Raw genomic sequence first — 16,458 nt, forward strand, 5'->3', positions numbered from 1 at the left:
ACTGAATATGTGTCGCCGTTTGATGTCTATGTCTGGACCGCTGCGTAAAAAGGAGGGTTTCTGCCCCGTTACTTCTCTTCTTACTTCTATAAGAATAAAACACGGAGGACGGAGATCTCTTTTTCTCCCCCTCTTATCCCCGCTGCAGCCTAGCAGCTGATCTCAGAGCACGCTCCCCTCTCCTGCAGGGGGGCGTGGTCAGCTGCAGCTCACAGAATCAGCCCCCTGCAAAAACAGCGCTGGAAAGAGCAAATAGAGCGAAATGAGGCATGGCTAAAATGCAGGATCTGTTTGGTATTTTGAATAAAAAACTATATTTATATACTTTATATAGGTATGGCCCTACAATATATTGTTAAAATATAGCATGATAGGTGTCCTTTAAGTCAGTGAAAATGGACGGACCGTCCTCTCTTTACTTCAATGATTCAGCAAATGTGATGGATTGAAAGCTTCCCTGTGTGAGATTGAGCGTGTAGAGTGGCCAAACCTTGACCATAAGCACACACACACAACTCAGTCACACACACACACACACACACACACACACACACACACACACACACACACAGCTGTGGGATTGTCATTAGTGACTCAGTCAGCAGTGACAGTGTCTGGTGACAATCGCAGGTCAACCTGTTCATCTTCCTGCCGCGGCCCATCATCACTCTGAGCATCACTTACTGGCCTCACAGTTTATTGTGATAATAATAATACATGGCTCATGTCAGGACAGACTCACTGTCGTAGAGCAGGGCTGGGGGGGTGAAATTATGTGAGGAGTGCTGGAGTTGTCACTGAGTCTGGAAGATAGAAAAAATAGCTTTTGTTTTATAATAAATTAAGGGAGGGGTTCTCAGCTACAGTGTGTGCCGTTTAACAGTGGCAGTTCTAGGTCAATTGTGCAGCCCCCCCCCCCACTATGTCAGGTTACAACTCATTATATATTATAATGGTTTATTCTTTTGGAGGGGGGCTACAAGGAGGTCCAAGCACAGTGTTACAGGGGCACTGGAACCCCCCCAGCCGTGCATGCATTTAAAGGCAAACGGTCTACCAAGCTGTAATATAACAGCATACATCTAATGACAAGAAAGAGTGAGCAGATCTCCACCATACACCAAAGTGCTGGTTCAAATGAATAACCATATGTAGCTTTCTTAAGGTTTCATCCATGATGGCAGAGACAGCTTACAACGTCTAAACATAGAGAGCAAAATTCACCAAGTAGTCACATATACAGCATAAAGACACACAGAACAAAATACACTCCAGAATATATTGGCAGTTTGTACACAGTTTCAAAAGAACATGGTTTGATTTTGTCAAGACAAGTTTCATTACAGGAGTTTGACTCAAGTCCAAAAGTTGAACTTAAACTGATGATGAAACTGATTTCTGGGTAAAAGGCTAACATTAAGTGGAAACCAATATTTCCAAAAGTAATCAATCACCGCTGAACAACTAACATTTGATCAAAAGGAAAAATATGTGTAAATAGTATTCTAAATATTTTGGTAATGATTTGATGTCCCAGACTACAATTATTTTTCTGAAGACCTAATATAAATTAAAATCTTTGTTTGGTACAGATCCTCTTAAAAAAATCCCCAAATGATCAATCCCGTAAGCAATTGCAAAATATGTCAAAACTAATTTAAAATCGTGCAGCCCTATAATCAATTATTGTAACAGAAATGTAAAACTTAAATCACAAAGCCCCAGGGTGAACCAGGGTTTATGGCTTTGATATTTATAGCCAAGGACTTTTGTTGGAAATCTTGAACAAAAAAAAGGATATAACAAAGTAATGTACAAAGGCTTAAATAATAAAACAAAATAGAGAAAATAAATGTCATACACATACAGATCACAATACCATCTGTGATAAACACTCTGAGAGCTGGGGCTTGTAAGGATGTGAAAGACAATGATCAGCAGTGTTCTCTCAGTGTATCAGCTGACGCTTCACCGTACTGTCGTGCAGTATGCAGCACCATGTCAGCACTACAGCGTGACATAATGCTGACAAACACCAATACATCTGACCCCACATACACTAAGAGAAAACAGGCACTTCAAATACTTACACACCATTTTTCAGAAATTAAGATAAGCATGGAATAATTACATTTCAGCTGGCTTTTGAAAGCATATGCACTTATCCATAGGGTGAACATTACCTCATAATCCAAATGTTAGGGATGTAGGTGACACTGTGTGGTAGAGGAGCAGGTGGACCCAAAGGCAGGAAGACCAAATAATAAATACCTTTATTAAAAGGCTTGGTCAGAGGCCACCTTTACATTTCTAGCGGTTTATCTTTTAGAAAGAAAACAAATATTTCACATGAAAATTCACGTAGTTATTTATTTAGGTGTTAGGGAAGAGATAGCACGCACATACTGTAAGACAACATTTTTATAATTAGTTCATAATATCATAATTGATATACTAGTATCTGGTACATTTGACAAAAATAGATGTATTACAGTCTTTGTCGCTGTGTCTGGCGTTTAGTACAGTAGAAAACAATTTGAGAGTATGACACTGAATTCACAATTTGTATTCTGTGTGTGTGTGTGTGTGTGTGTGTGTGTGTGTGTGTGTGTGTGTGTGTGTGTGTTTTCAGGGTGGTTACGCTGCCTACAGATATGCCCAGCCTACTGCTGCCACAGCTGCTGCATACAGTGACAGGTAAGATTTTAACTCAATGACACATCAAAATGTAAATTATTACCATTGTCATTATTATTATATTTAAAGGTCAAAATCAGATATCATGACCAACAGACCGGACTATCATCATGGTATCATTTCACAGTTACACTGACTTAGTAACCCTAACCCTCACACTGAAAATCCTTTGTAATTCATGCATGCTTTTTAACAGAAATGTACAGAAATTAAGAAAAATATTAATTCACTCTTGCTTCAGCTACAGCAAAACTTTATTTAACAACTAATTGAATACATTTACAGTAAGGGAGAGTGGGGTAAGATGAGCGGGTTAGAGTCCGGTTGCTGAATATGCATCCATACCCTAACCCTTCTCTAACCCTAACCCTGACCCTTTGCTTACCTTAACCAAGCTTTTTAGTTGCAATATTTAGTATATATATATATATATATATATTACAATATTTCCATTTACACCTATACTGTAGGAGCCATGTGCAGACTATGCATAATTTCAACTTGTTTCCTAGAAATGGGGCTGGGTAGGGGTCTAACGGTTCACAGCATTCACGGTTTGGAATGTACCTCGGTTTGGGGGTCACGGTTCGGTACGGGTTCGGTACAACAAGGAAAAGCAAAAAAAAGTCCCAAATGCATAATTCCAGGTTTGTTTTTTATTTATTTTGAACAGTAGTGCAAGTTTCAGTTTAAAAAATAAGGAACCTTTTTTTTACATTACATTACATTGCATTTAGCTGACGCTTTTATCCAAAGCGACTTACAATAAGTGCGTTCGACCAACAAGATACAAACTTGAAGAAAACAGAATCATAAAGTACATCAGGTTTCAAAGAGCAAAAACATTTCAAGTGCTACTCAACTGGCTTTAGATAAGCCAGCCCTTTATTAGTATATAAGTGCTTTGTTAATAGTTCTATCGATCGAAGTGGAGTCGTAAGAGATGAGTTTTCAGTCTCCCCCGGAAGATGTGTAAGCAATCTGCTGTCCTGATTTCAATGGGGAGCTCATTCCACCATTTTGGAGCCAGGATAGCAAACCCACGTGTTTTTGCTGATGGGAACTTGGGTCCCCCTCGCAGTGCGGGTGCAGCGAGCTGTTTGGCTGATGCAGAGTGGAGTGCACGTGCTGGGGTGTACTGTTTAACCATGTCCTGGATGTAGGAAGGGCTCCATTCGCAGCATGGTGCGCAAGTACCAGTGTCTTGAAGTGGATTCTAGCAGTTACCGGAAGCCAGTGAAGGGAGCGGAGGAGCGGCGTGGTGTGGGAGAATTTAGGAAGGTTGAAGACCAGACGAGCCGCAGCATTCTGGATGAGCTGCAGAGGTCGGATGGCACATGCAGGTAGACCAGCCAGGAGGGAGTTGCAGTAGTCTAGGCGTGAGATGACGAGAGCCTGGGCCAGAACCTGCGTCGCTTTCTGGGTCAGCTGGGGACGTATTCTCCTGATGTTGTAAAGCGTGTATCTGCAGCAGCGGGTTGTAGCAGCGATGTTTGCAGTGAAGGACCAGTTGTTATCTAGGGTCACACCCAGATTCCTTGCAGTCTGAGTCGGGGAAACAATAGAGGTGCCGATGTTGATTGTTAAGTCAAGAGTGGGACAATCTTTTCCCGGAAGGAAAAGCAGTTCAGTCTTGTCAAGGTTGAGCTGGAGGTGATGATCAGACATCCACTGAGAGATGTCAATTGGGTGTCGTCAGCGTAGCAGTGGTAAGAAAAACCATGCGGGCTAATGACTGATCCGAGCGAGTTTGTGTACAGGGAGAAGAGGAGGGGACCAAGAACAGAGCCCTGAGGGACCCCTGTAGTTAATTGACAAGGGTCGGACTCGGACCCTCTCCAAGTTACCCTGTAGGTACGGTCTTTGAGCTATGAGGTGAGGAGGGAAAGTGCAGAGCCTGAAACTCCAAGTTTTTGAAGAGTGTGAAGGAGGATCTGGTGATTCACTGTGTTGAATGCAGCAGACAGGTCCAGAAGGATGATGACAGAGGAGAGGGAGGCTGCTTTAGCCGTGTGCAGTTCCTCAGAGACAGCAAGGAGGGCAGTTTATGTTGAGTGACCTGCCTTGAAACCAGACTGGTGCGGATCCAAAAGATTGTTCTGATGGAGATAACAGTAGAGTTGTTTAAAGACAGCGCGTTCAAGTGTTTTAGACAGGAACGGGAGGAGAGAGACAGGCCTGTAGTTTATAACATCAGACGGGTTGAGAGTGGGTTTCTTTAGGAGAGGGTTTACTCTTGCCTCCTTGAGACTGTTTGGAAAGTGACCAGAAGTTAGAGAAGTGTTGATGAAATGGGTGAGAAATGGTAGAATATCAGGAGCGATAGTCTGAAGGAGGTTTGAGGGGATAGGGTCCAGAGGACAGGTGGTAGGACGGGCAGAGGTAATGAGGGTAAGAACCTCACTTGGAGAGAGAGGGGAAAAGGAGGTTAGTGTGTGGGTGAAAGGAGGGTCTGGTGACCCAGCGGTGAGTAGAGGTGAGTCAGAAAAAGAAGAGCGAATATCATCAACCTTTTTTTCAAAGTGGTTAACAAAGTCGCTTGACAGAAGGGAGGAGGGGGAAGGGGCTTTGGGGGGGGTCCAAGAGGGTGGAGAACAGTTAAAAACAAACAGTACCACACACACTCAGATGGCCATATTATCTACAGTATAATGGCTGATGTCAAACATAAAGGTTCAATAAGCTGTAAAACTAAAAAGAATGTCTTGAAAATATTACAAAATAAATAATAAGATGGTGTTTCAATCACTTTCAATCACAATCAATAAAAGCCGGGTCCTCCACTATTAAATAAGGGTGCATAGTCGTTGAAAAACATATGCCAAAAGCTTCCGTTATTTATTTTGGTCTCTCGGCTTTCATGTCTATTGGCTTCTTAAAAACAGCGGGGAGAAGCTGTTGAACTGCTGCTGTATTTTGCCGGGCTCCGGTTATTGCCAAATCTGGGTGATGCCTTCTGATATGATTTAGCATGTTTGGCGTGTGTTACCATTAGCATACCGCACCGCTGTCGAACAACGCAGCCACACCGTCCTCGTCCGATCCACCACCCGAAATGTTCCCACACAGCTGATTTAAAAGAAGCAGGTGGTTATTCTAGCTCCTGTGTGTTATCTGAACTCGCCATACTAACTTTTCTTCTTCTTGTATTTTGTTCGTTTTGTTGTTTTCTTCTTCTTCTTCATTTGTTATTTAAGGGTGGCTGGCAAACAGCTTTTAGGCGCAATACCGCCCCCTGGATTATATATAGTGTAGTGCAGGGGTGCCCAACCTTTTTTGAACCGAGAGCTACTTTTAAAGTTGCCAGTCTGACAAGATCTACCAGTCCAAATAGAGAGGCGTAGCCATTACTGACAGCCTACTACCAGGTAAATACACACTTCTACTTGTATAAAACTGACCTTTGTACGATGTATACTTCATAAAATACTGCAGATCCTTTATCTTACCTCTTTCTAATCTACACACATACAAGTATTTAACTGAAGTTACACAACAGTGTTGTTGATACAGAGTTGGAGTTTATTCACATGTCACATACTACAGTGGGTAATGTTTTCAAGAAACATTGAACAGTGCTGCCACATATGACACAGGAAAAAAGAAAATACTCTGAACCCTTTCTTTGCCATTATATAAAAATTGTGTTGCTTCAAAAGTATCAATTTAAGTTTGCATTCTTATACAATTTTGTACAATAATTATAATGAATAAGTTCAAACAAACTAAAACTTACAGCTGATTAATAACGGTATCTAACTTGAGTTTTTATTATATCAAAAACCTGTTGAAATGCTACTGTTATTTTTACTATCCCCAAAAAGCCCGTCGGCAGCCTCCAGGAATGCTTCTTTCACAACTTCGCCGTCTTTGAAATACTTCATGTGTTTCGCAAGAACGTGACTGACACGATAAGATGCTATGGTAGCAGCCTTGCTCTTGTTGTTGGGCCGGGTGAAAATGGAGTGCTGTGCATTTAGCTGTCCTTTCAGGCCCCTCCCCTTTTGGGAGCGTAGGGCAGAATTAGGAGGGAATTCCGTCTCGTAGCGTTTGTGCACTGTTTTGAAATGCCGCTCCTAAATTACCCTTCTTCGATAAAGCCACGCTCGCATTGTAGATGAGACAGATGGACTTTGAATTGGAATAGATACAGAAATAATCATCCTCCCACTCGGAGTGAAAATGATATATTTTGGGCTTTTTTGCTTCTGCCATAATTGCGGTCTTGTGTGTGTGCGGACTGTCACTCCTGTTGACACGGACAACGTCAGCGAAATAGTGCCCACTGCCCACCAGCCACGCCCCCACACATGGGGTCACGCCGGCCAATCACAACGCTTTGGTGCGTTCAAGTGCATTATTCTGGCACGGGAAGATTATGTTATAGGACATTAACGATAAAACAGAATATTGTTATTCAATTTTTAGACACATCTCGCGATCGACTGGGAATCTCCCCGCGATCGACCGGTCGATCGCGGGGAGATTCCCAGTCGATCGCGAGATCGAGATCGACTGTCTGGGCACCCCTGGTGTAGTGGATACTGCCCTGAATGACAGACTTTTTTCCCACTCGTAACAAAAAGGCGTATTCGTCATGTGATTGCATGCACCGAACCGTCACGTCCGAACTGTGACGGTACGGGACGAATACGGATACCGTTACACTCCTAGGGCTGGGTGCACTAACTGAAGGAAAACCCATCCATACTCATTGTATTGACCCACCCCCCCCTTCATACATTTGATATACAGTAACAGCAGGCCTAGTGTCATATGCAGTAGCACCACAAAGAGCCATTCAATCAATCAATAGGATACGGCTATAGTAGGCCTAGGGCCTTTTAGTCGCTCATAAATAGTAGATCACTGTTCTTTATATACTGTACTATGGATGCTGGCAACAGTCACATAGTCCAAAGGGAAGGTGATGCTTGACCAGTAATGGTCGAGGCAGGATTTGAGACAGTTAACAGTCTTGGATTTGACACTAACCCTAACCCTAACCCTAACCCTTTCTGGCAGATCATTCCACAAGTCAACCACACGCAGGCACATTTGTAGTGGATAACCAGTCTTGAGTATTGTTTCTTCAACTTGAGGCAGTGTCCACGAGTCCTGGTGTTATAACTCTGTTGTAGTGGGCATGATGTTTTGTAGATGTTGTGGAGATATGTGAAAACTTCGATCATTTCTCCCCTCGCCCTTCTATAATACATACTCGGGGTCTTAAGACTTTGCAGTCATTCTTGATATGGTAGGTCCTTTAGTTCTGGAACCAGCTTTGTTGCCCTTCTCTGTATTTTCTCGATGAGCTCAGCATCCTTTTTGTACATGGGGGACCAGGCGACATTCCCATACTCGAGGAGTGGCCGTACAAGAGAGGTATATAAACTACATACAGATGTAGCACTCCAGATAGGACTCCACCCAGCGGGTACCAACCAAAAACCCAGTGGATCCCAGTAGCTGTGGGCGTTGCCAAATTGCTAGAGGGCGTTGCCAAATGTCCCCATTTTTTCATTTACAGGATTTAACCATGAGATGGCGCTTCATTCACAAATACACAAAGACAACTGGGTGTTGTAGAACTTAGTCTGTTTGCAATGTTTGCAGCTCTGCAGTTGTGTTTGCTGAATACTGTAGCATTTAATCACTTATTTGTTATGGTTTTCACAGGCTACTATAACGAAAAAACATCAATATTTCAGATCAAATAAAGTACATCTAATCTTATTATCTTTATTGTAATTCAATAATATATAGTCTTTATATATTAAATAATCATAATAATAATGTAAATGTTTACACTTGTTTATTTTTTATGCTCATACTTTTACCTTTACAATAGTTTGCTTTAATATGCAGTATATTCTTTGTAATATTGTTGTGGTGTACACAGTACAGTAGATTGAAGTAATTCAACTCATACATTATCACGTATTATACAGTAATATGTTGTATTATTAAGTAATATCATACATTAAGCCCATTATAGCAGACGCCACATTGAATGGACGAACACATTTATGCATCAATAATTAAAACGGACTATTTCTAAATATAAGTTGTACAAATGATATGTATTTAATACTAATAACATAATGATTCATTTTACTTCAGATGATAATACTTTTGACTTGGGCTATTGACAATTTTGCAATCTGCTGTGGGGAAACTACAGTTTTCTATGCATCGCACTACATGATGTAGGCTATAATAAGAACAACAACAACCCAGCACCGTATTCTATCTAGATGCTTTGCACCGCGCTCCCACTTGTTGCACCTGGCAGAGCAAGAAACAGCCTTTTATTTAAACTTGTTTAAAACATATCTAAATAAATATGTGTGTCCCGGGCCATAAATGTAAGCATGCTGTCAGATAAAGCCACGGCATCACAATTCCCGTATAGAGAGGCGAAGTCCCACCCATCTACTTCCGACCCATGGGACCTTATTTCGGAAAAATTAATTAATTATGTATTGAAGTCAATGGGGAGAGAAAGATTATCTTTCGATCCCGTTTGAATTGTGCCACGAATTACACATATGATGTTTGTCAATTAAAAAAAATAATTTCCATGTCAAAAAAGTCACAGTTTAACTGTTGAAATATAAGACTATGAAAAATACGCAACTAGAAAGACTACAAATCTCAGAATTCCGGTCCCGCATGCTGGCTCTTACGAACCGACTAACTCCCCTTGTGTGTATGTACAGCTCTCAACATGCCCAGACTTGGGATTTTCACCTCTTTTAATACTTTTCGCCTCATTCTGAAAGAAAGAAGTGAAATGTGCCAACGTGACGGCCGTCTTAGTGTGGCTCCTGATCGTCATGAAGTAGGGGCCGATATTCCGCATTTGACCGATTATCGGTATCGGCCTTTTTTTTAATCAAATTGCCGATAAAACTTTGGCTCTGATGCGGCCGTTTCTCTGGCTTCAGTCACCACTCTGTGTACACGAGCAATGTCCCGCCCACAGCGCTATCTGATAGGCTATTACTGAATATTTTCCGGGCGGGAGCCAGCCAGAGAGGCGGGACCTTCTCAGATTACAGGCAGGTGCGAAAGAACGCAGACACAGACTGAAGCAAGCAGCAGCGCTGAGCGGCAGAGCCATACATGTGTTAAACCGAAGTTCAATAAACATCCCTATCCCCTATGCTGAAGTTGCAAAAACACCACGATTTTATGATCCAATTCTATCAGTTTCCCAGTTACACAGGGACGCGGGAAGTCAGTCAGAGTTGGGGGTGCGTGCAGCGTCTCGCAGCGGAGTAACTGTGGTGTGGAGGGGGGGGGGGGGGCTGTGAGTGGAGCCTCGCAGTTTTTCAGGTTGATATGCGAAGCTCATTAGCTAGCCAACATGTATCTAGCAAATGTTTAGCAAAATATTAGAAGTGAGGCTACTAGACTAACGTTAGGTCTACTGCAATAGCCTCACTTTTAATAGTTTGCAAAACATTAGCTAGCACTAGTGTTTTGCAGTTGCTAGCAGCTTATTGGGATGTTATGCTAGATAGACAGATATAATAAATTAAGCATTATTGTTAGTTAAGCATGTCAGCCTGCAGCCCCACTTATTGTCTCTCTCTCTCTCTAACTCATTGCAGATGACTGCACTAAAGAAAAGGGCACAGAGAGGAAACCAGTTGTAAGATGTTTAAAAGTTAATTAAACATAATATATGCTTAAATGCATTTCAAAGAAGTTATGTTGAGTTGTGTTGGAGTTTGTGTTATTCTACATTTTGACACCAAGATTTTCTGATTTTACTGCAAATGTATATCGGTTCCAAATATCGGTTATCGGTCTCCTTGATTACTAATAATCGGCATCGGTATCGGCCTTGAAAAAGCCATATCGGTCGATCCCAAGCATGAAGGTGTCATTTTCCCCATAATGACCAAGTCGCTGCACATTATCCCGCTTATTACATGGCCACATTCTCAACAAAGTAATGACATGACTCCCAATATTAATTGAAATGCTTTTATGGATTTAGAAAATGTTTTTATTGATTTAAAAAGTAATTGTATGTATTGATTTAAATTGAGCGGTTTCACCAAAAAAAAGTGTTACTTCACAGTTTTACAACTCATTTTAATTTTTTTGACTTGCAAAATTATCTTTTAAATTGACAAACATCATATGTGTAATTCGTGGCACAATTCAAACGGGATCGAAAGATAATCTTTCTCTCTTCATTGACTTCAATACATACTTTTTCCGAAATAAGGTCCCATGGAGGTCCCCCGGAAAGGGAGGGACTTCACCTGTCTATTGCTTTCAACCCACCAGCTTTTATGGAGAAAATAAGTTATATAATAATTAACCAGAGGCATGTTTCTCACTATCTCATGCATAGAAACAACAGGCTACTGTGTGTGTGAGGAATCAGCTGTTTATTTCATATGAGTTTCATTGTGGTAGCGTCCATCCAGGGCCGCCCCTCCCTACAGGCCAATCACGCAGGCTGCATGGGGCCTTGCACAGGGGGCCCCGCCCAGAGGGCCTCAGCTGCGCAGTTCTCCGCGCACCCCCCGCTGACACGCGAGAGTGAGAGGTGACAAGGGGAGCACATCTGTAACCCGACACCGTTGCAATGAATCAACATCTGACCAATCACGGCTTTGATACGGTCACTAGCGCAGGTGAAGAGATGTCGGTGAAAAGACAGTTTCAGTCCGGCGCAAGCAAGAGGGAAAAAAAAAAAAACATGAAGAAACTAGAGCATCACTCGAAGGTGGGTTATTGAATGAGTCAAATGTACAACTTGCGAATGTTGTATAAGTCAAATTGCCAATTGCCATAAACATCAGCTGCAATTCAGGACATGAAGAAGGCAGTCTCTGCATAGCATATAGGCCAGAGGTGCCCAGTACGTCGACCGCGGGCGACCAGTCGACCGCGGGGGCAATGCTGGTAGATCGCGAGTCATTCATAAAAAAAAAAATCCTGTTCCGTTAAAATAGACAACACAGGTTTTGATCCCTCCTCCCTTGGCCTCCCTGCCACTTAATTCAGGAGTTTACTTGATTGACAGAAAAAGCGACCTATCGCTTTCCAGTCTGTTAACCCAGAATGCAAAGCGATACAAAATCAGTCAAGTGCCGGGAAAACTCAAATTAAGTTAAAGAGACAAACAACAAAATGAGTGTGGGACCGAGCAAGAAGCTAAAGACAAACCACGGGAGGAAGAATATTTGTTTGTGATGTCACATTCAAAGGTTATTTGCCTTATTTGTAAAGCAAGCGTCGCTCTGCCAAAGAAAGGTAACGTGGAGAGGCATTATCGGAGTGTTCACAAGGCATATGACAGCGACTTCCCTCCGAGTAGTGAGTTGAGAAAGAGAGGTCATGTATTATTGCTACACAAATATTATCTCGCAATCTTAGTGTCGCCAACTCGTTTCTAACATGCAAAAAGACAAACAAATGTCGGTGTATTTTCGATCTTTCCAATCCAGACGAGATCTCTCTCCCCCGTCTGTGCGCGAGGGGGCGGGGCAGTTTACACACACGCGGCTGCTCCAAGCAGCAACACACGGAGGAGATGGCGGAGAGAAACCTCCAAGGTGTGGTTAAATGTTACCCGTCTTGAGGCGGACAATGCTCCTTGCCAAGAGAGTTCAGCATGTGAGGGCGGTAACACGAGCAATGTGTCAAACATTTAGCAAAAGTGCACCACATCCAGACGGTGGAATGCACCGGGTTCCACTGTCTTTCTAGTAGCTCTGTAGCCCCATCCACGAGTAACGTTTCCACGTCAGGTGTTCTGTATGCTAGCAGCAACACACGGAGTTAACTACATTATACAAACATGGGTTAATGATTAGAGGAAACTGAGTTACTCTTTATTTTGTTAAAGTTTCAGCTATTCTGTTTACAGTTCTGTCATCAGATTATTTAATACGATTTGTTAAAACATTGTTGTTTCTTTTGATGTGAAATATTATTTATTTAATTTAAATAAAAAGCAATGTTAGTTTTGTTCACAATTTGTTAATTTAATAATATATGTATTTTTGAATCAAGTATTCATATTTATTGTCTTCATTGTTAGTTTCCACATGCCTAAAACAATCTCAAGCTACATCTAAAAGTTGATGGCTAAACAAGAGGGTTTGAGAAATTGTGCAAGGCCTACAGTAATAGTCTGAATAGTCGATTAGTCGTTTCATTAATCGATAGATTAATCGATTATCAAATTAGTCGTTTGTTGCAGCCCTATTATCCCATGTATAAATAAAACGTGTTATTCAGCAACCCTTGCAATTTGGGATTTTATTTTTGGTTGGTAGACCTCGGTGAGCTGGTCATTTCAAAAGTAGCTCACCAGCCCAAAAAGTGTGGGCACCCCTGATATAGGCTAATGGAGATGCAGTTATTTCCAGCATTCTTTATTTACCATTCTTCAAGTATGTTATGCCTTTTATCTGCTAATATACAGGAGGAAGAGTGATACACTGTCTGTCTAGTTGGCTTACATAACAGTTAAAGTTTACAGCCTAAAAAACATGGAGCCTTGTTTCCCCTTTTATTCATTTTTATTTCAATTTGCACATTTCATGGTGATGCTCAGCCTCTCCCCTTAACTCCTAACAGTCATCGTCATGTCAACCACAACACAGAGAAATACTGATAGAAATGTGTGTGTAGTTGTTGATACATTGCTGACAGAGGGAAATGCAGATGTATTCACCTGTAAACGCATACTGAACGACATGCACATTTACCATTTACCTCACTGTATAAAAAAGTAACTTTGTTTGATAATAATAAACAGATTAATAGATAACAGATAGATTTAATAGATTTAACAGATACATTTTATATACCACCTAAAGCATCTCTATGGCTTAAAGATGTAATGATGTACCTGAACTTGGAGAAGATTAAATATAACCTGAGGGACTCCTCAAAACAATTTGAATCTGTCTGGGGCTCTATGATAGCCTACATAGCTGAATTTAAGAAATTAAATTAAGAAGAAAGGGGGGGGACTACGAATGTATGTGTATGTTTTTTTTTGTTTTTCTTTTGTCTGTTTGTTTTTTGTTTTGTTTTGTTTTTTATTTATAAAAAAATGTCTGTATGTACGTGTATGTATGTGCATGTGTACATGTGTGTAGGTATGTACACACATGTATGTAGATGTGGGTATACATATGTGAGTATAATAATAAACAGGAATTATATTTGCAAAGTACTTTGTTTCCCAAAAAAATGGTTTCACTCCTGTCGGTTGGGAGGGGGGGCCTCATCTCACAATGTCGCTTGGGGCCCCAAGTTGGCCAGGAGCGGCCCTGCGCCCATCACGGCTCTCCCTGGTTGCAATACACAAAGACAGCTAACTGTAAGCTTGTCACTCAGAGGGGGGGGGGAGCTCTGGCTGACGGGCCATTAGGTGTGTAAACACACAGCTGATCACCTGAGAGCTGCCGTTTCATTCAGACTATTTAAAGGGAACCTATCATGCAACATGCACTCTTGTACGTCTTTTATACATGAATATGTGTCCCCGGTGTGTCAGGGAACTCACCAAGTGTCAGAAAACACAACCCTCTCTCTTTTCCTCCATACCCAAATCTCTAAAAAAGGGGCTGTAATGGATCTGATAGAGACTGATCCAGATTTGAATTATTTCCTACGTCACAAAAGGGGTGCTCCGCTTATTGGTCAATTCTCCACCTATCAGGGGAATGAGAGGTTGGGCCACGGCCGGCCATTGCCGCTCGAAAGCGCTGGAGACGCTGTAGTACATATGCCAGGCATGTAAGTAATGCTGTAGTCTGCCACAAAAGCAGCGAAGAAGACTTCCCTTGCATGGTTGTCATGGTTGCCCTTCTGTTTATTCTCCGCTGTGGCTCTTTTTCTCCCTCCCAGAGGCAAGCTTTTGCACCTCCTGCTTTAAAACAAATGAATAATGACTCTATATAATCATATGTAAAGGATAATGTGCAGCGACGCGGTCATTATGGGGAAAAGAACACCGACAGGCTGATCAGGAGCCCGACGCGAAGCGGAGGGATCTAGATCGACTCTCTGTCGCCTGTTTTTGAGAAAGTCTGAGATCCAGGTCTCCACGGATACCATACCCATAGAGCTTCTTCAGTACTATTTTGTGAGGTACAGTATCAAATGCTTTCTGGAAATCCAAATAAATGGCATCAAGACTTCCTCTTTCGTTAAGACCATATATCAAGGCTGGGTTGAACAGGATCTGCCCTGGACGAAGCCGTTTTGGTGGTCTGATAATAGGTTGTTAGAGTCAAGATGTTCTACGACGGCATCACGCACTAAGGATTCAAGGAATTTGCATACTATTGCTGTAAGGCTGACAGACCTATAGTTTCAAGGATTGCTTCGGTCACCTTTTTTGAATATAGGAGTTACATCAAGATTCAAGGTTCTTTATTTGTCATACGAACATAGCTACAGAGTAGTTATGTCGATGAAAACCTTAGGTCACAGGTTTCTCCAACAATGCAACACAATAATACAGAAAAACAGAAAAATATAGTGCAAGTAAATATTAAAAAGTAAATACAAAAAGAAAAATAGTTTAAAAAAAGTGAAGTAGTGAAATAAGAGTCTATATACAAGCTATTGGAATGATATATTAGATAAATAGATACATAATTACTAAGTAGCAGATGAATGTTATGGATGTTGTTACAACAGTTCAGGTGTTTAATAGTCTTATTGCCTGTGGGATGAAACTGTCCCTGAGTCTGGTGGTTTTAGTCCGGATGCTGCGGCAACGCCTGCCAGACGGCAGCAGACTGAACAGTTTGTGGCTGGGGTGATGGGGGTCTTTGATAATCCTGAGGGCTTTCTTCCTGAGCCGCTGGGAGTAAAGGTCCTCCATGGATGGCAGCTCCGTCCTGGTGATGTTCTCTGCAGTTTTCACCACTCTCTGTAAAGCATTACGATTGAGGGCGATGCAGCTGCCGTACCAGGCCGTGATGCAGCCAGTCAGGATCCTCTCTATGGTGCACCTGTAGGAGGTCAGGATGCTCTCTATGGTGCACCTGTAGAAGGTCAGGATCCTCTCTATGGTGCACCTGTAGGAGGTCAGGATGCTCTCTATGGTGCACCTGTAGAAGGTCAGGATGCTCTCCTGAGTCCACGTCAGGTCCTCAGTGATGTGGACACAGAGGAACCTGAAGCTGCTGACTCTCTCCACCGTAGTCCCATTGATGGCGATGGGGGCGTGTCCCTCTCTCTGCTGCTTCCTGTAATCCACAATCAGCTCATTGGTTTTGCTGACGTTGAGATGGAGGTTGTTATCCTGGCACCAAGATGTCAGGTTTTCTACTTCCTCTCTGTACGCCGTCTCATCGCCGTCTGTGATCTTGCCGATGCCGGTCGTGTCGTCATCATTTCACGATGGTGTTGGAGCTGTGTGTGGCCACGCAGTCGTGTGTGAACAGGGAGTAGAGAAGAGGGCTGAGCATGCAGCCTTGAGGGGCTCCGGTGTTGAGGATCAGGGTGGATGATGTGATGTTTCCCACCCGCACTGCCTGGGGTCTGCCCGTCAGGAAGTTCAGGATCCAGTCACAGAGGGTGCTGTTGAGCCTGAGGTCTCTGAGCTTGATGACCAGCTTGGAGGGCACAATGGTGTTGAAGGCTGAACTGTAATCAATGAACAGCATTCTCACATAAGTGTTCCTCTGGTCCAGGTGTGAGAGGGCAGTGTGGATGGTGAGGGCTACGGCGTCGTCTGTGGACCTGTTTGCTCTGTAGGCA

At 42.4% G+C, this 16,458-nt stretch overlaps 1 protein-coding gene across 1 annotated transcript in view; it reads left to right on the forward strand.

Annotated features, from left to right (window-relative positions):
* Positions 1 to 16,458, forward strand: part of LOC117533583 (RNA binding protein fox-1 homolog 1-like) — a 380,569-nt gene that overhangs the window by 326,219 nt on the left and 37,892 nt on the right. Inside the window, 1 exon segment of the mRNA XM_034197413.1 lies at positions 2,633 to 2,697. Within this exon segment, the coding sequence (XP_034053304.1) occupies positions 2,633 to 2,697 (65 nt within the window).

The sequence above is a fragment of the Gymnodraco acuticeps genome, unplaced genomic scaffold (genome assembly GCF_902827175.1).
Source record: "Gymnodraco acuticeps unplaced genomic scaffold, fGymAcu1.1, whole genome shotgun sequence".
NCBI classification, from domain to species: domain Eukaryota; kingdom Metazoa; phylum Chordata; class Actinopteri; order Perciformes; family Bathydraconidae; genus Gymnodraco; species Gymnodraco acuticeps.